The sequence below is a fragment of the Myotis nattereri genome (genome assembly GCF_964212035.1).
Source record: "Myotis nattereri genome assembly, chromosome: 9".
NCBI lineage: Eukaryota > Metazoa > Chordata > Mammalia > Chiroptera > Vespertilionidae > Myotis > Myotis nattereri.
Window position 1 is genome coordinate 1,374,843 of NC_138084.1, and position 21,667 is coordinate 1,396,509.

The 21,667-nt window shown below is 67.9% G+C and overlaps 2 protein-coding genes across 4 annotated transcripts; one reads left to right on the forward strand and one right to left on the reverse strand.

Moving 5' to 3' along the window:
* The first annotated feature begins 358 nt into the window (after nt 1-358).
* PHRF1 (PHD and ring finger domains 1) lies at nt 359-18,399 on the forward strand. Of its 2 annotated transcripts, XM_081098398.1 has the most exons (18): nt 359-460; nt 3,024-3,138; nt 3,728-3,829; nt 5,315-5,529; nt 7,292-7,375; nt 8,530-8,645; nt 8,845-8,945; nt 9,100-9,275; nt 9,742-9,871; nt 11,596-11,723; nt 12,100-12,290; nt 12,546-12,665; nt 13,113-13,267; nt 14,123-16,654; nt 16,891-17,045; nt 17,155-17,415; nt 17,498-17,626; nt 17,930-18,399. In XM_081098398.1, the coding sequence occupies exons 2-18, from the start codon at nt 3,045-3,047 to the stop codon at nt 18,062-18,064; spliced, it is 4,824 nt and encodes a 1,607-aa protein (XP_080954524.1). In that variant the 5' UTR covers nt 359-460; nt 3,024-3,044; the 3' UTR covers nt 18,065-18,399. The 2 variants fall into 2 exon arrangements, with proteins under 2 accessions (XP_080954524.1, XP_080954525.1); XM_081098399.1 differs by lacking the exon at nt 16,891-17,045.
* Nucleotides 18,400-18,617: 218 nt separating this feature from the next.
* IRF7 (interferon regulatory factor 7) lies at nt 18,618-21,525 on the reverse strand. 2 transcript variants are annotated; one of them, XM_081099892.1, is made up of 10 exons: nt 21,488-21,525; nt 20,976-21,345; nt 20,734-20,896; nt 20,439-20,646; nt 20,140-20,198; nt 19,857-20,052; nt 19,675-19,761; nt 19,115-19,603; nt 18,916-19,034; nt 18,618-18,828 (listed from the first exon to the last, which is right to left on the reverse strand). In XM_081099892.1, exons 2-10 carry the CDS (start codon nt 20,993-20,995, stop codon nt 18,664-18,666), a joined length of 1,506 nt encoding a protein of 501 aa, XP_080956018.1. In that variant the 5' UTR covers nt 20,996-21,345; nt 21,488-21,525; the 3' UTR covers nt 18,618-18,663. The 2 variants fall into 2 exon arrangements, with proteins under 2 accessions (XP_080956018.1, XP_080956019.1); XM_081099893.1 differs by having other exon boundaries at nt 19,115-19,597; nt 21,488-21,524.
* Nucleotides 21,526-21,667: the final 142 nt, after the last annotated feature.

The following is a 21,667-nucleotide window of genomic DNA, read 5'->3' on the forward strand; positions in this document are numbered from 1 at the left end:
TCGCGCTCGGAGGCGGGGCCTCGCGCTCGGAGGCGGGGCGGGACGGAGCCCCAGGTGAGCGGACGGCCGCTCCGATTCGCCCTGGGCGGCGGGCGCGGGCCGGACTGCACCAGCTCCCGGGCGGGGGGGCAGCCCGGGACGGCCCAGCGGCGGGGGCGTGGACACCCCGAGTCCCCCCCGGACCCGGGTCTCCGGGCGTGCGTCCTTAACTACACCGTGTGTCCAGCGCCCCGAGGCCCGCGACTGCGAGGAGCGGCCTTCTCCTCCGCTCAGGCCTTTCCCGCGCCCCCCCGTCTGTGGTTCCCGCCAACGGGCGGGGCGGGAGGGACCCGGAAACTGGCTCGTGCGCTTCCGGGTCGAGGGGCGCGCGGCGGCGGCGGCGGCGGCCGGGCCTAGTCGAGGCTCTCGGTCCGGTGGCGGCGAGCGCCCGGGAGCGGCCGGCGGGGCGCGAGGTTCCCGGGTACGTGCGGGGGCGGCGCCGGCCCCGGGGTCCCGGCCGCGTCCCGGCCGCGCGGTGGTTCCCGGGCGCCGCGCGCTTTGTCTGCGGCCTGCGGGGCGGAGCGAGGCCTGCGTCCCGGGCCGGCGGGCGGGCGAGCGGGCGGTGGCGGGGAGGCCTCGCGCCGGGGCTGGGGGATCCCGCGGTCTGCAGGCGGGTTTCCGGGGTGGCCGCCTTCCTGTCCGGGCCGCGGGGAGCCCACCCGCCCCTTCCCGCGACTCCCCGCCGCCGCCGTCCCGTTCGAGCGAGCCGTGACCCTCCGCCAGCTCGTTGCCAGCTCTCGGCCCACGTTGCTGCGTCGGCTGCGCCTGCGTCCGGGCGGCCGGGGGCGCCCCGGGGACGGCGTCCTCGTCCCGACGTCGGGAGCAGGTGGGGCTCGCTCCCAGCCCCGAGGTGAAGGGGCCGCCAGTGCCCACCGCTCCCGGCGTTCACACCTGCCTGTCTGCCCCGCGGCCGCAGGGTGACCTGCCCGGTGACCCGCAGAACCTGAGGCTCGGGTGAGGTTTGACTTGGGGTTCCGCACGTCGCCCCTCTCTCGGACCGACCCTTCTGGCCCATGCCCTGCACCGGGGAGCCCCTGTGTGGCCTCGGTGGCCGTCTTAGCTTTCTGGGGTTCAGGCTAATGTACTTTCCGGCCTCCCAGCCGCCATGGCAGCCGGTGGATCAGAAGGGCCCACGAGTCGGGGCCTGGCCCGGTTACCACCCATCGGAGACTCGGTTCCCTGGCAGTGGTCGGAATTGCCGGTGGTTGGGTCCCTGGATTTGAAGAGAGTGGGGAAGGTCTTCCTGCATTAATCCGTCCCCCCCCCCCCGCCCCCGTGCTGTCCTCACCCGAAAGGCTGCCGGAACCGCGGGGGGCCCTGGGCTCCCCCGCAGAAGTGGCCTCTGGAACTTAGGGCAGAGTCCGCGCAGGCCCGTAGGAGCTGGGCTGCTGCTGGGGTCGCTGGCTGGTCTTGTACTTGGTGTAGGTGCAGGTGCTGGCTCCGGAAAGTACCTTTGGAGGCTACCCAGGTCCTTTCTCGGGGTGCAGCCAGCATGTACTGTTGTGTGATGATGCAGGCGGGGGTGCAGCCTCCGGGTGCAGGGGTGTGTGTGGGAGGCCTTTGGAGGACAGCTAGGCCTGCGGGACTTTGCCCACAGGTGCAGCCCTCCTCGAGTTCAGGTGCGTTTCCTGGTGTTGCTAGCAAGTCCCCTGTGCCAAATCCATCATGGCCTCCTTGTCCTCTGAGGCAGGCCCTGCCAGGGCCCCTGCCAGGCGGGCCTGAGTCCCAGCGCCCCGGGGGAGAAGCCAGGTGCTATCCCTGCGCTTCCCCTGTGGCTGTGGAGCAGGGCCTCGGGGAGGATCTGCAGTGCTGCCCCCCTGCCCTGAGCTGTGGACAGGGGCCGTGCTCCTGGGTGGCCGTGGCCCTGTCACCTTTTGGTCTGTGGTCTTCAGGAGTCGTGGCCAGGACCTGGGCGCAGGACGGGCAGGGTCCTGCCGCACTGCCCGGGCACCAAGCACTCGGGGTGCAGACCCTCCCTCGGTGGGGCTGGGTTTCTTAACTTGGGGCCACCGGCTTACGGGGCGGACCGTTCCACAAACCCTCTGAGGTTACTGTTTCCAGGCACAGCACCGTGTGGCGGGTGGTAGTGTCACCACATTAAGCGCCTCACTGTTGTCCCGGGTCTGGAGCTGGGTGGGAGTTGGCGCGGACCCCATAGGGGGCTTGTTCCCTGGGACCATCTGTGTGGTGATAGCCCCACCCCGCCGCCTGCACTGGGGTCGAGCATGAGGGCCTTTGGCTCCTGGGCGCTGCCGGGCCCCCCCCCCCCCCCCCCCCCCGTTCCTGCTTGGTGCTTGTGCCCCCGGAGAAGGGCAGGAAGGGCGCTGCGTGGCTCCCTCTGAGGGTCACCTGATGAGAAGGAACCCTTATTTGGGGACCAGCGTTGGAGGCTCTGGTGTGGGAGGGAGTGTCTTGCTGCCCGTGGAGGCCGCTGTCCAGGTCTCCGTGTTGTCCGTGCAGAGATCGACAGGTGTTCCCACTTGGAGACAGGAGCCCGAGGGGGTGGCCATGGTGGCGGAGGGGCAGGGCCTCACGTGACCTCTGCTCCCCGTGGCCCCGGGCTGCCCCGGGGCTGCTCTGGGCGAGCTGAAGCTTGCAGTTCCCCATGGGGTCTGGAGCAGAGGCCGCTGGCAGCCTTGGCTGAGCGGATCTGCCGGGGGAGCGCCCCGCTTGCCACCTGGCCTTTCGGGGAGCCCGTCGACAGCCCTGCTTTGCCCGACAAGCCTTTTCATCCCAATACAGACCCGCAGCTGAGGCTGACTTGGGCTAGTTGTAGGTTGAGATTGGACTGCATGTAGCTTGGGAGCTAAGAATCTGTCTTTCCCTGTACCCACAGCGTTGTGGCTGGGCTGCTGTGTGAATGCTCTCAGCTCGGCCTCCTGTCCTACAGATGGACGTGTGTCACCAGGGGTGCGACGGCTAGAGTGGCTGCCATTCTTTGCAGCCTGGCACAGCTGGGAATGACTTCACTCTCTTTCCTGCAGGCTGAACTCCCATGTCCAGCGATGGATGAGGACAGCCTGGATGAGCTGGTGGACCAGAGCCTGGGGCCAGATGTCCACCCGGGACTCAGCGCTGCCACCCTGGCCAGTGATGCTGGTGAGCCACCGCCCCTCCTGCCGTGGCCGGCACCTCAGGAGAGGCAGGGTCCCCGCGCTGCACGACGCGGGCCCTCAGAGAGCCGAGCGCCCACGCGGGCCCGTGGCTCAGCTGGAGCGTTGTCCCTACACCAAGGTTGCAGTTCCATCTCCCTTGGATGTTTCTCTCTCTCCCTCCTTCTCTCTTTAAAATGATAAACATGTTCTCGGGTGAGGATTACAAAGACAAGCTGAGTTCCCTTTGGCTGTTGTCTGAATGATGTCTACACGACTCTTTGTTTTTAAATTGCAGAAGTGGTACATTCTCTTGTCTTGTTTTTATAATCTTTTAAAATGACCTTTATTGTTGAGAGTAATGCAGATGTCTTGTCGTATTTTTAATGTAAGCGATACAGGTGTAAATAGAGCAAAGGGATTTTGCTTTTCTTACTTCTGTCCTCACCAGCCCCACCTCCCCACCCTGCCAGCTGCTGCTGTCCCCTCCTTCCCCCCCTCCCCCACTATGCCTGCTGCACCCCTCTGTGCACCCGCCCTCCTCCTGCCTCGGGTGTGACTCTGCCCCAGCCTGTGTTTTTCCTGTCTTGGTCTAGAAGAAAGCAGTGATGGTGACAGTGGCGGCTCTGAGGACACGGGCAGTGAGCTCAGCGACGGCACCGATGGAGAGGACGAGGGGGACCTGGAGGATGGATCTGGTGCGCGCGCTGCCTGTGGAGCGGCTTCCTGGGTCTCGCTGGGAGGGCAGCGGGTTCTAAAACGTCCCCAGGGACATTGCTGCTTGACCACACTGGCCGCTGAGGGGTGGGCGAGGCGCTGGGGAGAAACTCCGTGCAGAGCAGGCCTGGTGGGCAGTCCCCTGTGGGGTGTCCTCCATGCCCACGGGGCGACGGCGTACGTTGGTGTGACGCTTCCTTTCGGTTTGGTGACGCGGTTTGCTAGGCCTGTTCTCTGGTGAGGGCAGGAGATGGAAACATGCCGGAGCCGGAGCGGCGGGAACCGGATGGCGGTTTCCAGGGAGACCACGTTCCACGCCTCCCGGCAGAATGAGCAGAGAGCTCGGTGCCCCTTCCAGGCCCCGGGTCTCGGGTGGACGGAGCACGGCCTGGCCCAGGCTCCCGACCAGGTCCTCGCTGCTAGGGGCTCCCGCCTGTGCTCACTCATTGTCTTCTTTTAAGATTTTTTATTGACTTTTTTTTTTTTTTTAGCGAAAAAGGAAGGGAGGGAGAGAGTGAGAGAGAACTATCGATGTGAGATTATAACGTGGTTTGGCGGCTGCTTCCTGCCTTCCCCCTACCGGGGATCGAGGGTCGAGCCCGCAACTGGAGCATGTGCCCTGACCGGGAATCGAACTAGCGACCTTTTGGTGCATGGGACGACGCCCTCCTCCAGGGTCACGCTTGTTGGCAGAAGTCAGGTCTCGTGCAGGGCTGCAGTCCGGCTGGCTGTTGGGCACTGTCATCCGCTCCTGGCGGCCACCTTCGGCCGCCCAGCAGGAGTGCCTCGGGCCTGTGCAGTCGGCCAGGGAGAACCGCGGTTGGAGGGCTCGCCTGACGCAGTCCACCCGACCCGGGAACTGCTCTGCCGCAGCAGCAGGGTCATGGGCGGCAGCGTGGTGGGCACCGGTGCTGCCACACGCAGAGGGATGGACGGTGGAGTCCTGGGACCGGCGGGCGGCCACACCTCTGGTCTGTCCTCTGTGTGCACTCGGGGAGGACAGACAAGTAAACACGGAGACTGCGTGTTCGGCCAGAGCGCCCCCTTACGTCTCTGCGGGTGGCGCCCGCCTCAGCCCCTGACCGGGGCAGCCTCGTGGTCCGCTTAGGGCCGGTGCCCTCTGCCGAGGGAGGTGGGCCGCTAAGGGCGGTGCTGTCTGAAGGCAGATGGCTCTTTCCCACTTGCTCTGAGGAGGGGTTGGGAGTGTGGCCGCCGTCGGGGGCGCTGGCCTGGGCAGTGGACCTAGTCATGCCCGGCCCGTGGGGTCTGACTGCTCCGGGGCCGGGGCTGGGGCTGGGGCTGCTGGAGCTGCCCGGCCGGTGCTGTGCCCCTCAGCTGAGAGCGGCTTGAGGTGAGGAGCCGTCGCCAGCACCCGGCGGGGTCGGCAGGCGGTCTGTCCCTCGGCGCGGGGTGGGAGCCGGGTTCCCCTGCGCGGCGGTAGCTCACGTGTGTCCCCCTCTCTCAAGGTTCCGAAGGTTCCGACGACGATGACGACGACGACGTGGAAGTGCTGGTGGCAGCAGATCCTCAGGGGAAGCTGGGGGCCCGTGGCACGTGTCACTCCGACGACGAAGCGGAGAGCTGCCCCATTTGTCTCAACACTTTCAGGGACCAGGCTGTGGGCACCCCGGAGAGCTGCGCCCATTACTTCTGCCTGGACTGTATCCTGGAGTGGTCCAAGGTGAGGCGGCTGCTCTCGGGCCTCCTGTCTGAGGGCCCGGCCTGTGCCGGCCCGTGCTGGGCCTGCTCTGCTCTGCTCTGCCGCCGGCGTGGGCCTTGGGGCTGACTCGCTCCGGTCCTGGCTCCCGCCTGCGCCGCTGGCTCTCGGGTTGTGGGGGACGCGTACTGCAGAGGCGGCAGGAGAGGAGCCTTCCCGGCAGGACAGGGACCGTAGGGGCCAGCGGGGCTCAGGTGCGCGGTGCTGTGTGCTGGGGGCGGCGCAGGTGCAGAGGGGCGTGGGGGTCGGCAGTGCCGAGTCCCGGGGCCTGCAAGGAGAGGCCCGGAAGCCTGCGTGTCTCTGAGGACGCCGGAAGCCCTGCTCCTGTTCTTTCCACTCGATTGTGAGGATTTCACAGGCGTGGACTGTGTAGCGATGAGAAGGTGTGTTCGAGCTGATGCGTCCTCTGCCTTGCTCTCCTCGCGCTCCCACCCCACCCGTGATGCCACGCCAGCACGGGCACGGCCAGGGACTGTGGCTCAGCAGGGCTGCCGGATGCAGGGCGAACCATGGCTCACATGGGAGCGCACTTAGACGTCAGCCAGAGGAAGGGGCTAGAGCGGCAGTTGAGAGCAAGCGGAGGTGGCCCTCTGCGTGGGAAGTCTCCCGCGAGGGCAGTGGGCAGGCTCCCCAGAGCGGGCGCCCGACACCGCGGTTCCTGGAGAGCACGCCGGGGAGGGGGAGAATCCCTCCTGGGCGCGGCGCTTTGTCGTCTGTGGTGGCTGCACTGGACTTCATCCGGGAACGGGCCCGGGCCGTGGAGTTTGGCAGGGCCCGGGGATGAGGACACAGTGGACACAGCGGCCCCTCATGGGCAGAGAGGGGCTCTTCTGTCCGCGTGTGACGGCAGGGCAGCTCACGCAGGACCTGGCAGGCTCCTGGCCGCCCTGATAAGGCTCCGGACCTCCCGGGAGGGACTTACGAGTAGACATCGAGCACAGGAGTCGGCAGGGTGCGCGGGACACCACTGCGCACACCACAAGGCAACAGCCCCGGAGCCCGCGTGGGTGGGCGGAGCCCAGGGCTCCTCAGGCCGGTGTGGGTGTGACATGTCCTCCCACAGGGAGTGCCCCGGGAGCCAGAGGACCAAGTGCATCCGGCAGACACGTCCGAGGGTGTGCTCAGCAGGGAGAGGGGCTGCGGGCTGCCTGTGGGAGGCTCGGGCAGCCCCGTCCTGTGCTGGCCAGAGGCGCCCAGACCCCAGCGGGCAGGGGGGCTGGTAGCTTGCGGGGGCTGCCCCAGGATGTGGAGATTCACAGGGGTAGGTGCGTTGCGCTGTACACGGTGTATCTAGTCAAGGCGTTTGGTAGGACTCACGTGGAAAACACTGTGAAGGCAAGAAGATCTTAGCAGCATTTCTGAGGAGGGAGCCCTCTGCGTGTGCTGAGACACGGGAGCAGCTCATGGAACACGGGCACAGGCTTGGAACAGAGAAGGGGGGCGCCCGTGGCCAGTCACCTGTCCCCTGCGCGCCTTCTCCCTCAGCTCCCTTCACGCCTGCGAACGGCCGTGTGCACATGCCGGGCTCCCCTTCCTTCCTCTTCTTCGAGGCGGCGGCTCCTGCCTCGCCTGTGGCCCAGCAGCTTAGCTCGGCCGCGTGCGGAGGCGGACCGTCTGGCTTTCGGGGTGAAGGCATGTTGCAGGCTCAGCGCGTGCTTTATTTCGAGTGGGACGTTACTAGTGAACGTGATCTGCAGGGTCCTGACACCGCTCCTGTTCCTCACAGAATGCCAATTCCTGTCCAGTCGATCGAACTCTGTTTAAACGCATTTGTATTCGAGCCCAGTTTGGTGGAAAAGTCCTGAAGAAGGTGAGTGTCTGCGCTGTGGGGAGCCCCCGCCACTTGTGTTCATTGCATGGCCCGTCTCATGGGGAAGCTTTCAAAATTGCTTTCCTGAGATGAGTGCGTACTGGCCCCACGCTTCTTAGAAACCCACCCGATTGCCATTTGCAGCCGTGACGGAAGCCGTGGGGGAGGGGGTTGCCCTGTCTGTTGGCCACGTGGGTTCTGGGGGAGGGGCACTGCAGGCGAGGGCGCCCTCTTCTCCACAGCGCAGCCGGGCCTGGAGGAGGCGGTTCTCTTGGGGGCGGGACCAGGTTTCGGCTGGCTTTTCTGCTTTTCAGAGACCGAAAGGGCCCCCGCACCTCTGGTGTCGAGGCCGAGCCGTAGAGAGGCTCCTAGAGGCACTTAGACCCGAACACGGCGACGGCCGCGCAGCTCTCGCAGCCGCGGGCCCGCTGTTTGTCACAAAGCGCACGCAGCCGCAGGTGCCGGGCGTGAGGGGCATGTTTCTGCTGAGACCACACCCTTTCTGGCGCTCTGGGGTCGGTGCTGCGGGGGCCGCCTGGGCCCCGGTGTGGGCAGTTTTCCTGCAGGCACCTCATTCCCTGGCGAGTCTGCCTCGGTGTGACGGGAGGTGCAGGGGGACAGCCCACCGGACACGCGGCCTGCTTGTCACCCGCGGCTGCTGGCTCCTGCGGGGGTGTTGCTGGGGGGCTCGCAGGAGAAGCAGGGGCGTGTCCGCAGACCTCCCACCAGACAGGGCTCGAACGATGGCAGCTGCGTTTCCACGTCTTTGCTCGATTATGTGACGTTTTCCGAGTGGTTAGTACCTGCTGCCTGCAGGTTGCTTTCCTGTTCCCGTGGTTGCCCGGGCGTGGGGTGGGCCCCCTCCGGCACCAGGCCCTGCTGCCTCCACTGCTTGCGCTGCGCTGGGCCCTCGCGTGGGCACCGCTTTGTTTTCGGTTGAATCCGTTTGTTCTTCTTGATAAACTCCTTTAAAATGGTCCCAGAACATAAAAGCCCCTGGATGCGTATTAGTTCCGAGCCTCTGGGTCGGTCTGCGGGGCACGGAGGAGCCTTCAGCAGCTGAGGGAGCTGCTCCGGGCCGACCACAGACTCAGCCCGCTGGGCAGATGGGTCGGCGCCACCGCCGTGTGAGCAGCCGCGCCTTCTGCCTCCAGGTCCCCGTGGAGAACGCCAGGGCCGGAGAGGAGGAGGACGACCCCACCTTCTGTGAGGTGTGTGGCCGCAGCGACCGGGAGGACCGCCTGCTACTCTGCGATGGCTGTGACGCTGGGTGAGCGCGGGGCCCGCCTGCTGGCCCGTCCACAGCCAGCATTTCTCACGGAGCTGAGAAGCGGGGGCCCCGGGCCCTGACGCGCAGGGAGACACCTTAGCACCTCGGGCCACGCTGTGGTCTGGGGCGCAGCTGCGCACCTGCTCTCCGGTGCCGGGTGCGGCCGGGCCCGGGTCTGATGGGCCCTGCATTCCTGTAGGTACCACATGGAGTGTTTGGACCCCCCTCTCCAGGAGGTGCCCGTGGACGAGTGGTTCTGTCCGGGATGTGCCAGCCCCGGAGCTGCCACCTCTCCTGCAGGTAATGCCGCCGCCTCCGTGTCCACGCGGCCCAGGGCAGGGGCAGTCAGGCCCGTCCAGCTGGGTGGGCTCTCGGTGGGCGCTGGGCCCAGGCTTCGGCGCTGCCGGTCTGGAGGGCCAGCTGCACAGCGGCCCAGCCTCTCCGTTTCTCCCAGATGCGGATCCCGTGACCGAGGAGGAGGTCTCTCTGCTCTTGGTTGATGTGGTGCCGACCGCCAGCCGGCTGCGGCCTCGTGAGGGGCGGACCCGGGCCATCGCCAGGACACGGCAGAGTGAGCGTGTTCGAGCCACTGTGAACCGGAACCGCATGTCCACTGCCCGGAGCATCCAGGTGGGTACTCCCCCCCCCCCCCCCCGGGTCTGGGTGGCCGCCCAGCTTCAGGGCATTCCTGTGGGAGCGTTGCTGGGTGGGGAGGGGGGAGGAGAGTGGGGGCACTTGGGCCTAGTGCTTTCATCAAACACCACTGCCACCACCGGCTCCCAGGGAGGACACCTGCCGTCCGTCCCGGCCCGTGGCCTGGGGGTGTGACTCCTCTGCTCCATTTGCTCCTGAGCCTGCCTGGCCCTCCTCATCCTCCGCCCTCACCCTGAGCCTGCTCCCTGGGAGGCCTCCCCTCTCCCCTGGGCCGGTCCCCCCGGGTCCCTGCCAGCAGGAAGCATCTGCGGTTTGTGGAGTCGAGAGGGTGATGCCAGCTGGTGGGGCGGGCCTAGGCTGTGTGTCCCCCACGGCGGCCTGGCCGGGCCTCCCTGGGAAGGTGTGGATGAACCTGGTGCCCACCAACCCCACCTGCGTGCAGCACGTCCCGAGGTACCTGGTGTCTTCTCTGCTTGACGAGACCATCGAAGCCGTTGCCTCTGGTCTGAGCACAGCCGTGTACCAGCGCCCCACCACGCCGCGGGCCCCCGCCAAGCGGAGGAGGAAAGCAAGTAAGCCAGGCGTGGGCTGGCACCGTCCCTGACAGGTTCCCTGGGAGCTGCAGGCCCCACGGGAGCGCTCCTGCCAGGCCAGTGTGGGTCCCTCCCCCTGGGTGAGCGCAGGGCAGTGAGCGACTGACCAGTCGGTGCCGTTCCCCTCCGTGGGCACCGTGGTGGCCGCTGCTCTGGGACGGGCCTGGCCTGTGCGGCCTCTCCGTGGAGCCAGCTGTTGGGCTTTGGGCCCTCTGGGTGGGCAGCTGGGAGACGGTCCTCGGTCACTCCGATTCGCGGGTTAAAACGCAGCATCGTGGGCTCTTGTGTGGTACGTGTGTGTCTTTTTTCTGATGTCATAAACCCGGTCACACTCCTGACGTGCTTCTCACTGGCTTCGCCCCCCTACACGGAGGACAGTCTCTGAGCGGATGCTCCAGAGCTGCCCTCGTCCCTGCGATCGTCCAGCTGGGACAGGGCGTCGCCTGGCGCGGTGGCAGGCGGCTCTGTGTGGTTGTGCTTCCTTTGCTGTGTTCCGCTTGAGGTTTTGTTTGTTTGTTTGTTTGCTGAAGAAGTTCTGGCAGGTGTAGGTCAAACCCGCACTGTGGTCGGGCTGCAGGAAGGGGCCTGGGCTCTGTCGTCCTCCCCGGCTCAGCCCTGGCCTCCCTCGGCAGCCCCAGCACTCGCCGGGCCTGCTCGCAGGGTCGCCCTCTTCCCTGTGCGTGCGCGGTGCGCCTGCGCCTGCAGAGGGAGGCTTTTCCCATCGCCCACCCCCAGCGCTGTGGTGCCGAGAACGAGCAGCGGCCGTGCGGAGTCTGACTGTGTCACAAAGGCCGCGGGGTCTGCAGTGTCGTCTGTGCGAGCCCACAGCCAGGGCAGGGCTGCTGCTGTGCGGAGAGTGTCCGTGCCCGTGTGGACGTCCCCTGTCCCGGGGTCCTGGTTCTGGTCCGCACTGCCGGCCGCGCTGAGCCTGTTCCTGCCCGTGCGCTGGGTAGTTGGGCCCGGGTTCCCGCGCTCGGGGCAGGTCTGCTGGTCTGTGTGCCCGCTGCGGTTTGTGTGTGTGTGTGTGTGGGGGGGGGGTGTCAGAGCTCGGGGCCGTGGACAGGCTGGGGCCATGGGGGGGGCTCACCTGCACCAGCTGCACAGCTTGAGCCCCCCCCCCCCCCCCCCCGTGGCCGGGCCTTGGTGCGCAGACCTCAGCCCCGTGGTGTTACTCAGCAGCCCTGGGGGTCACAGGGTTCCGCACCATTGTGAGCTCACAGGGGCAGCTGGGGTGCGTGGGGTGTAGCCGCGGGCGCCCAGGGTCGGTCCCACCATCTTCCTGGCGCCCCTGCTGCCCTGCTGAGGCTCCCGCGCCTCTCGGGTGCGGGGGGCCCTCCTCCCACTGAGCAGCCCTGGCAGCTCCAAGGCGCCGGTCAGGCCTGAACGCGGGCTCGGGGCGGGGGCGGGTGGTGTCCGGGGAGGTGGCCCGTGTTCTCTTGTCTCTGGTGAGACCCCCAGGGGTGCAGAGCCAGGTCCCTCGCCACTGCTCTCGCTGTCGGGTGGTTCTTCTGATGTAACTGGGACGTGGGCGCCGGTTCTCCAAGCCCGGGCCCTCCGTGGGCGGCAGGGCCTCTAACCGCAGTTGATTTTCCCATTGAAGACTCCAGCGCGAACGTGGTGGTTCCCCGCGGAGCCTTGGCGGGGGCCCTTCGGGGACGCCGTGGGCACGCGGGAAGCACAGGCCCACGGTGTCCTCTCTGCAGGAAGGCGGAGGAAAGCGCTGGGAAGGAAGAAAACCCAGCCCAGGCCGGCCGTGAGGAGCAGGAGCGCGGGGACAAGGTCCAAGAGACGCCAGGGCCGCGGGAGGAAGAGGAAAGGACAAAAGCTGAAGGTGGGCCTGCTGGGGCCTCCGAGGGCGTGGTGTCCTGGAACGGCGGCCGCAGAGTGCAGACTGGCGGGCGTCCTGCGGGTGGGCCAGGACACAGGCAGAGCTGCTGGCTCGTCAGGAGGCTCCCTGGCGATCCCTGGTTTTAGGGGCTACTGGGGCGGCTTCGAGGGCAGCACTCACAGGGGTCCTGCGGGCAGGCTGTCCTGTCCTGGTGGAGCCCCAGGTCCACCCTCGTTGGCCTGGGACCTGTGGAGGCCGGGTGGTGGGCGTAGGGATGGTGTGGGGCCGGCTGCTCTGGTCTGGCGTGGGCTCAGCCGCTGCTGGTGTGGCCAGCTCGCACCCAGATCCACGTGTCTCACGGCGGTCCTTTCCCTTCAAGGCTGCTCAGAGTGAAGTCACAGCTCGTGGGCGCATCGCGCGGACGCTGGGCCTCCGGAGGCCGACCCACGGGGCCTGCATCCCATCCGTGTTCCGGCCTGCGGACCCCTCTCTGGGGCTGATGCGTGCGGACATCGGGGCTGCCTCTCTCTCTGTCTTCGGAGACCCCTATGAGCTGGACCCTTTCGACAGGTGACTGCAGGGGGGCAGTGCCACAGGCACCTCTGCAGAGTTGGGGAGCAGCTGTCACCTCCCTTCTTCCTAGTGTGGCGGTGGGCACGCCACCCCTGTGGGCCAGGGTGAGCCTCAGGCACTGCATGCTCGTCCCGGGCCGAGGAACGTGCCATGTGGGCAGCACCAGGCCGTCCTGGGCACTGGGCAGGGGCGGAGGGGCCCGTGGGCCTTGGGCATGGGTCACTGTTTCCTCGGCTGGTGTCCTTCCTCCAGCAGCGAAGAGCCGTCTGCCAGCCCTGCTTCCCCTCTGAGTGCCAAGAGGAGGGTCCTCTCCCGCTCAGCCCTGCGTTCTCACCAGCCCGTGGCCAGGCCCGTCTCCATGGGGCTCTCCAGGTGGGTCTGAGGGCATAGGGCAGCGCTTCCAGCGTGGCAGCCATGCTGCTGGTCTCTAGACCCCTGACTCCCCGTGGCTTCTTGATGGGGAGCGAGGGCACGAGGCCACGGGCAGGCCCGTCAGGAGGGGTGCTGGGTGCTGGGTGGGGAGCCGTCAGCGGGGGTGCTGGGTGGGGGCCAGGCTGCTGGGCTGCGCCTTGGGCTGGGCCTTTTCTCATATTGGAGCTTTTTGGGGGAAGAAACTGAACCCCCATGACGGCAGAGCTGCTCCGCTGTGCTCTGGCCTGTGGTGCACCCGCTGACTTCATCCCGCCCCGTTTTCAGGGGAGCTGCCGGGCAGGTCTCACTCCTGGGGGGGTCCTGGCGGACGGCCTCCACTCAGCCCCACTCCCGGGGTCAGGCAGGGGTCTGAGGGCGGCAGTGGCAGGGCCTGGTCTGCACCTGCAGGAGGAGCGTTCCTGCCGCGGCGCCCGAGCCGGACGTGGACGTGGCCCCTGTCCCCGACCTGCTGGGCAGCATCCTGTCGGGCCAGAGCCTCCTCATGATGGACAGCGCCAACATCACCATCCACCGGGACGGCTCGCTCAGCGCCAAGCGGGCAGGTAAGCCGTCTTGGTGCGGAAGTGGAGACTCGCTGGGCTTGGGTGGGTGCGCATGGAGGGCGGGTGCGTTTTCCACGCACAGAGGACGTGAAGTAGGGGCAGCGTCCCCCTGTTTTTCCCTCATGTTCTGAACAGTGTCGACGAGCAGGTAACTTGTGGTGACGGAGCCTCAGGCCACAGGCCGCCCCGTGGCCTGTGTTCTCAGCCCTGGAGCCCGCCACGCGGAGCCCTTCGCTGATTTGGGTCTAGCACAGTGATGGCGAACCTTCTGAGCTCGGCGTGTCAGCATTTTGAAAAACCCTAACTTCACTCTGGTGCCGTGTCACATAGGGAAATTTTTTGATATTTGCAACCATAGTAAAACAAAGACATTTTTGATATTTATCTTATGTATTTAAATGCCATTTAACAAAGAAAAATCAACCAAAAAAATGAGTTCGCGTGTCAGAGGTGACACGGTGTCACGGGTTTGCCATCACTGGCCTAGCAGGTCTTGGGGGTGGGGTCCAGTGTGGGGACTGGGCAGCCAGTGATGGCAGCGCTGCGGAGGCGGGCAGCCTTCCCCTCCTACCTCCTGCCAAAGGTCTGTCACTGGCTTCGGCACGTCCTGAACCCACATATCACAAGGGGAGGCAGAAGGGAAGCCCCACAGCAAAGCCTCCAGCTGCTCAGGGCGCCCCGGTGGGCCCTACGCCCCCCACAGGGCTTTCCCGCCGCAGGGCTGTGCCCCAACCAGCAACAAGTGGGAGGAGCTTGAAACGCACAGCTAGAAGCCGCGTGATGAAGGCTAAGCAAGTCAGGGAGCTTGGAAAGGAGGGAGGGCACCTGATGGCCGTCTGCCTTTTTGTCTTTTAGCACCTGTTTCTTTGCAGCGACACTCAGTCGGTCTGTCCCGAGGCGGAGACGGCCCCCAGCCCCCAGCACCAAGCTCCGGGCTCCTGGGAGGCCTGGGGTCGCGCAGTCCAGGCAGGCCCACCCCCTCCCACGCCCCTGCGCTCACGTCGGGGGCTGCAGCGAGACTGGACTCTTCAGTGACCCCTCGGTCAGGTCAGGCCCAGAGCCCGTCAAACGTGAACAGTCCTGGCTTCAAACGACGGGAGGACCCACAAGTTAGAGGCGTCAGTGAGCACGCTGGGCCTCTTGGATTCACATCTAAGACCTCAAACGGCGGCCCTGACGTGCCAGCCGCCAGTGCAGTGCCAGGCCAGGCCCCGGGGCCAGCACCGCGGAGAGCGGACATCTCCCAGCTCCCCAGGATACCAAAGATGAGAAGGGACAGCGGCAGTGGGTGGGCGGACACAGCCCCCACCCCCGCCCCCGCCGGCGGGCAGCGAGTGGAGATCCCCAGCTCCTGCATCAGCCGGCTGACAGGCAGGGAGGGCCCGGGGCAGCCTGGCCTCGGGGCCCGGGCGGAGGGCTCGCCACACGGCAGGGGCCCCCAGGAGCCCAGCGTGCACTCAAGGGGCGGCGGTGCTCAGTCCCCTGCCCCGCTGGGACCCTCGAGGGGGAAGGGCGGCAGCTCAACCTTCGAGAGCTTCCGGATCAATATTCCCGGGAACACGGCGCATTCCAGCAGACTCTCCAGCCCCGGCTTCTGCCACACGTTCCAGCCTGTCGACAACAAGGCGCAGAGGAAGGAGAACCCCGCCCCCCTTTTCTCCCTCAGGAAGACGAAGCAGCTCAAGAGCGAGATCTATGACCCGTTCAACCCCACGGGCTCGGACTCCAGCTCTGCAGGCAGCAGCCCCGAGCGCCTGGGCCCCGGCCTCCTGCCCTCGGAGATCACCCGTACCATCTCCATCGGCAGCCCCAAGGCCCCGCCCTCGCAGACCGTGCGGTGTGTCACCTCCTACACCGTGAAAGCCGTCTTTGGGGCGGAGCCCGAGCCCTCGCGGGGGCCGCCCTCCAGCCTGCTCCAGCTCCGGGGCGAGGAGCCCGTGGGGCGCCCAGACTCAGCCTCCCGGGCGCGAAGGCCATCCCCACTGGAGCCCTGGGAGGACGAGGACCGGCCGCCCCGCACCACCTTCTTTGGCTCCGAGGAGCGGACGGTGACCTGCGTGACGGTGGTGGAGCCGGACGCCCTGCCGACCACCACGCACAGGATCGTGGAGCTGCGGTCCCCGTCGCGCTCCCCGTCCCGCTCCCCCTCCAGCTCCCGCGGCAGAGAGAGCGACCAGCGGAAGCAGGCCTCCGCCCCGGGGCACAGGCAGACCCGCTCCGGCTCCCGCTCCGGCGACAGGAGCTCCAGGTCGTTGTCACCTCTGGTGGGTGAGGACCAGGCCCAGAGGCCCCTGGCCAAGGCCAGGGCTCGGAGGTCTTCCAGTGACCGCTCCAGCAGCCACGAGCGGGCCAGGCGGAAGAAGGCCAAGGACAAGAGCAGGGAGAGGAGGAGGGACGCGGGCCGAGGCCGGCGGAGGTCCCGCTCCCGCTCCGGCAGCCCTGGGAGCTCCTCCCACGAGCACCGCGAGAGCAGGAGGAAGAAGAAGAGGCGGTCCAGGTCTCAGGGGAGGGGGTGCTCTCCCCCCAGCAGCCTGGAGAGGGCCCGGAGGCCCCACCGTCCCCGGGAGAGGAGCCGCGAGTGGCCCCGAGACCGGCGGGGCTCCCGTGAGAGGAGGCGGCACAGGTCCAGGTCCCCCAGCCCGGAGCACAGGCCCCGAGAGCACCGGAGGCCGCGTTCCCGTGAGAAGCGGCCTCGGCCGCGTTCCCGCTCCCGCTCCCGCTCCCCGGAGAGGAAGTTGCCCGTGAAGGAGGCTTCCCCAGCACCCCCTCCCCAGGAGGAGCCGAGGCCCGGCAGGGAGAACCCGGTGGGGCTGCAGGCCTCAGCAGGAGCTGAAGCCTGGCCAGAAGGCGCTGAGGCCAACCGGGCCCCCCCGAAGGCTCCCCCTGCCCCGGAGGTGCCGGCCGAGTGTGCCCCCGAGGACCTGGACTATGTGGACTCGGTCGAGGCGGGGCACGTCTTTGACGACTTTTCCAGTGAAGGCATCTTCATGCAGCTCGACGACATGAGCTCCCCGCCCTCCCCGGAGAGCACAGACTCCTCCTCGCCTGAGCGCGGGGTCCCCCCCCCCACTGCACCCCCGGCCGGCCAGCAGCAGGACAGCAGCCTGGCTGCCATCAGAAGGGAGGTGTCGCTGATCCACAGGGAGGACACCGAGCAGCCCCCGCCCTGGACAGAGGGTCCCCGGGAGAAGGCCTCGCTCCCGCCGGACCAGGCCAAGGCTGCGGTGCCGGGCGCCCTGGGAGGCCCGGCCGGGGGCGGGGCGCTGCTGGGCAAGGAGGAAGGCCTCTGCCTGACCTCCGTGCTTCGGGCGAAGGCCCCGGTGAAGAGGGTCACCTGGAACCTGCAGGAGGCGGCAGGTGGCGCTCTGGCTGAGGACCGTGGCCTGCGTGAGTAGGGGCTCCTGTGGCCTCACAGGTGGGCCGGGGCAGCACGGAGGGGGCACAGCGGGCACCGTGGGCACCTTCTCCCCGGTGGCTCCTGGGCCTCTGGGGTCACTGGTAGGGAGGTGGTTGCATCCAGCCGGTGTCCTTGGTGCTGGGATGCTTCTCTGGAGTTTTCCAGCGGGAGGTTGCCTTCCGTCCTGGGTGGTCACAGAGCACCCACCTCCCGTGTTGGCCCTCAGGGACCCCACTGCACAGGCCCCAGCAGCCGCAGGAAGAGGCGTGGGAACCCGGAGGCGGAGGCCTTGTGGTGGGCTCCCAGCAGGCACCCTGCCCCGAGCCCCCTCCTGCTTACACGCTTCCAGAGCCTGGCTTTCCCACTGCAGACCCCGCCCAGGTGGGTGTCAGGGCTGCGGGGGGGTGACCTTGCCCGTGGGCCACGGGGGCTGTGCCTGGCTGGGTGCTGCCAGCATCGAAGCTGCGCTCAGCGGACTGCTCTTGCCCAGGTTTATGGCCCCAGCCTGCCTCCCGCCCTGGCTCTGCCCTCGAGTGTCCCGCCCTGCGCGCCCGCCAGCCAGCCCGCGGCACGGCTCATCCTGCAGGGGAGCCTCCCCCTGGCGGGCTGCGCGGCGGCACCCAGCCCGGCCCCGGTGCCCGCCGTCCTGACCACAGCCTCGGAGCCGGCTGGCCACGCTGCCGCCACCAACAACTCCGAGGAGAGGACGGCCACTCCCCGGCCAGCCACGGAGAAAGCCAAGAACGAGGAGGTGAGACCCCTCTCCATCCTCCTGGGACGGGCAGGGTGGCGGGAAGCGCTGGGCCCGGCGCTCACCCTGTGCTCGCCCCTAGTATCTGAAGAAGCTGCACGTGCAGGAGCGGGCGGTGGAGGAGGTGAAGCTGGCCATCAAGCCCTTCTACCAGAAGCGCGAGGTGACGAAGGAGGAGTACAAGGACATCCTCCGCAAGGCCGTGCAGAAGGTGGGCGCTGGCACGGCCTCGGGTCTGAGCGGAGGGAGGTGCTCTGGCCCTGGCACCACGAGGGCGCTTGGGAGGAATGAGTGGTGCTAGGGCAGCGGCCGCCTTGCTTGTTAAACAGGCTCAGTCCCAGAGAGCGACACCCTGTGGGCTCCTGGCCATCATGGTGGGACCCTCAGTGGCCCTGGGAGGTGGGTACAGCGGGCCCCCAGGGCCCAGTCCTGGCAACCACTGAACGTGTTTGTCTGTGAAAGGACCTCTGGGTAATTGTGCCCCTGGCCCCCCCCCCCCCCCCCCCCCCCGCAGATCTGCCACAGCAGGAGCGGAGAGATCAACCCTGTGAAGGTGGGCAACCTGGTGAAGGCCTACGTGGACAAGTACAGGCACATGCGCAGGCACCGCAGGCCCGAGGCCGGAGAGGAGCCCGCTGCTGAGGGCTGAGGCTCGCCTGGCCCCGTGTGCTTTTGCGAGTGACGGCGGCAGAAAGCCCTGGGGACCCCAGCACTGTGTCCAGGCTCCTGAGACCACGTGTGGTCCGTGCCCGCCCTGCGCCGCTTAGACTGGGCGTTACGTGTACATTGTAGATACACCCTCATTGCGTTCTAATTTATCAGAAATGGATTCTCTTTAGAAACTTCTCGTTGACTCAGTACTTGAAAGGGGAACCCTGGACTGAAGCGGGGACCTCGGACGGGAGGGGCTGCCTGTCTCTTATTTAGGGAACCCCCGCTTTCTCAGCTGGCAATGTAATACAGATATGGCTCAAGTGTTCGTCCAACTCCGAGGCCGCTCAGAGGGCAGCGTGGCGGACCAAGGGGCTGAGGCTGGGCCTTGGGTTAGCACAGGGGCGGCTGTTGGCCACTGAGGAAGCCCAGGGAGTGTTCTGGCCTCTGTAACACTAAGTGCGTGTGCGAGGGTCTTCGTTGTGCCTGGGTGGCCTGCAGGGACCACCCCCTCCCTGGCCCAGCCACCAGCCACCAGACAGGACACCGGCACCGGCTCGTAGCGCTCTTTATTGGGTCAGGGCGGCCCGTGGCGGCCTAGGCTGGCTGCTCCACCTCCATGAAGTAATCCAGGAAGTGCTCCAGGTCCTCATACAGGCTGTTGAAGCTGGACAGGCAGAGGCCCAGGCTGCTGCTGTCCAGGGAGGATGCGCCCTCCCTCTGCACGCGCTCCAGGGACGCCTGGCACAGCCACGGCTCCAGCTGCAGGGAGGATGCAGTCAGCCCGGTCGGGGCTGCGGGGGGGGGGGGGTGGGGGGGGTGGCCTCCCGGGCGGGACCCTGCCCTCACCTTCACCAGGACCAGGTTCCTCTCCTTGGGCCTCCCGGCCGACAGGTCCTGCCCGAAGCCCAGGTAGACGGTGTAGTGTGGGGAGTCCCGGCGCCTGCGGGCCTGGAATTCCATCAGCTCTGCAGGGTGGGGCTTGGTGAGTGGAGGACCGGGACAGGAGGGCGGGAAGGACTTTCATCCCAGAGTGGGCGCCACTGACCTCGGAAGAAGGTGCCAAAGTCGAATATGCAGGTGTCACGGTTCCGCTCCAGCAGGCAGGCAGGGGCTGAGGGGCTGTCGGAGCCCAGGTGGCTGCCCACCTCCCAGTAGACCTTACATTTGCCCAGGCGCTGGGCCCACAGCCCAGTCCTGCGGAGCTGGAGCCGCAGGCCGGGGGCTACGTGCCGGAGCAGCTTCTCCGTGTAGTGGAGCTGCTTCTGGTCAGGGAGCTGGGCGGGGCAGGGGAAGGCCACCAGCTGGGCCTCCGGGGCCTGCATAGCAAAGCCAGGGGGGCCGTACAGGAGCATGCAGCTGGGGCGCCCGACTGTCTCCTGCAGCACCGTGCGGCCCTTGTACATGATGGTCACGTGCAGGGCCCCCAGGCTGGGCTCTGCGTCCAGGCCGAGCTGTGGGTAGGGGGCCCCTGCCAGTGGGGTGCAGGGCTCCACCTCAGGTGGGGGCTGCCAGGCCTCCTGGGCTGGACCTGCATCTAGGGAAGAAGGCCTGAGCTGACACCGGCTCCCAGCCCCTCCCTCTTGCACTCGCCCCCTGCCTCCTCACCTGTCATCTGGGCCTGGGGCTGTGACCGGGGTCTGGGGGCCTCCACAGCCCATGAAAGTTCCAGTTGCCCGGTAGGCAGCTCTGGACCTGAGGGCGGCAGGGGGACAGCTGTACTGGCTTCACTGGCCGGCACCATCCAGGTTGGACTGCCCCTCCCCTTCCGCCGTTCAGCAGCCCCTCACCACAGGCTGCCGGAAGGAGTGGGGCCGCGGCCTGAGCCTCCAGCACTTGCTCCAGGCGGCTCTGCTGCAGGGCCTCCAGCAGGAGGTCCTCTGTCACGAGGGGGCTGGGCGCGCCGGGCACCGGGCTCCACCTGGCCGGTCCAGGCCCAGGACTCGCCCCAGCATCTCCTGCTAGGCATGGCCCAGGGAGCGCCCCCTGCAGGGGAAGACAGTGCTGGCAGAGCAGCTCACAGCCCAGGAGGTGGCACACCCCCCGGGAGCCAGGAGGGCAGAGCAGCCTTACCCTGGCGGGTGGGGCATCTTCAAGAGCCTTGTGGTCCCCCTGGTCAGTGCCTGGGCTTCCTGAGGGGGGCGGGGGGCAGCACTGGGACCTGAGACACGGAGCTGGTCCCTGCCCCCTTCCCTAGTCCCAACAGCCCCCTCCCATCAGCCTCCCCAGGACCCCCTCCAACCTGGCACCATCCTCTCCCAGACCAATTCCTAAAACCACAGATCTGACCTCGCCGGGGCTGCCCCTGGACAGAACCAAGTCCCAGCACCGCGCGGACCTCCCTCTGCCCGCGCAGCCTCCCCACGTCCCACCTCCGCACCCCTCCTCGGAGCTGAGCGTGAACACTTTGTGCGGGTCGGTGGGGTCTCCCGAGTTGTCGTGCAGCATCACGAAGCGCTTGGTGCTGCGCAGGGCACAGCGGAAGTTGGTTTTCCAGGCCGCCAGGAGCTGGCCCTCGGGGGCCGGCAGGTCACCTGCGCCTCTGCTGGGCGGCCACCTGCCGCGCGCCAGCGCCCAGGCCTGGGGAGGGAGACCGAGGGTGTGGGCCGGGGGCAACCGGCAGGCCAGCCCGCCAGCCCTCGCACCCGGGGCCGCCTCGGGTCCCACCTTGAAGATGCCGGCATCAGCCTCGTCCAGGTCCTTCCGCGCGAAGTGCTTCCAGGGCACGCGGAAGCGAGTGCGGGCGGCGTCCAGCCACCGCAGCCCCTCGTAGCGGCCGCTGCTGACCTCGCCCAGGAGCCAGTCTGCGAACAGCACGCGCGGGGCCCCCCTGCGGGCGGAGCAGCCGGCGGGTGAGGGCGCGGCCCGTGCGCGGGGTCAGGCGCCGGGGAGGCGGGCCAGGCTCTCACCTCTCCGGGTCAGCGGCCATGGCTCCCGGCGCGAGGGTCTGTGGTCAGGGCTGGCAAGCAGGCGTTCCCACGGGGGAGGGAAGGGCTGCTCGTGGGCGGCCACAGGCGCGTGGCCGGCGTCACAGGTGTGGCCCCGCTGTCACAGGTGCGGGGGTCACAGATGTGGGTAGAGGGCTTATGGCCACGACGGTGCCGCGGTGCGGCTTTCTCGGCAAAGGTGGCCGGGCTGTGAGCGCGGGTGGCGGCGCGCACACGTGCAGTCACAGGCGTTGAGCAGCGTCCGGCCTGGGGTGCGCAGGCTGGACCCTGGAGACGGGCACCGCCGCTGGAGGGACGCGCCGGGAAAGCGAAACCGCGAAGCCCTGCGCCGCTGGGAAACGACACGAAACGAAACCTAAGCACCCGCGGCCGCGAGGCCGGCGCCTCCGCTCCCGCCGGGCTCGGCCGTCCCCGCCTCCACCTCCAACCGGGAGCTGCCCCTCCGGCCCCACACGGGCAGGGGTCCCGCATACCTGGAACCGGAGCCGCCGGGACGGGAAATTTCGTCTCAGCGGAGGGCCGGGGGCCCGCGTTTTTATGCTGGGAAGGTGGGGGGCGGGGCGCGGCGGGGGGCGGGGCGCGGCGGGGGGCGGGGCGCGGCGGGGGCGGGGCGGGCACCGCGGAGCCTGGGGCGGGCGCCGGCGTCACGTGCG

Coding starts and splice junctions, on each gene's coding strand:
- IRF7 (XM_081099892.1), bottom strand. CDS start 20,995: ATGGCCGCTGACCCGGAGAG. Junction 19,604..19,674: donor GCCCCAGGCCCAGATGACAG/GTGAGGAGGCAG, acceptor CTTCTTCCCTAG/ATGCAGGTCCAGCCCAGGAG. Junction 18,829..18,915: donor GGAACCTGGTCCTGGTGAAG/GTGAGGGCAGGG, acceptor TCCTCCCTGCAG/CTGGAGCCGTGGCTGTGCCA.
- PHRF1 (XM_081098398.1), top strand. CDS start 3,045: ATGGATGAGGACAGCCTGGATGAGCTGGTGGACCAGAGCCTGGGGCCA. Junction 9,872..11,595: donor CAAGCGGAGGAGGAAAGCAA/GTAAGCCAGGCG, acceptor TCCTCTCTGCAG/GAAGGCGGAGGAAAGCGCTG. Junction 17,046..17,154: donor CCACTGCAGACCCCGCCCAG/GTGGGTGTCAGG, acceptor GCTCTTGCCCAG/GTTTATGGCCCCAGCCTGCC.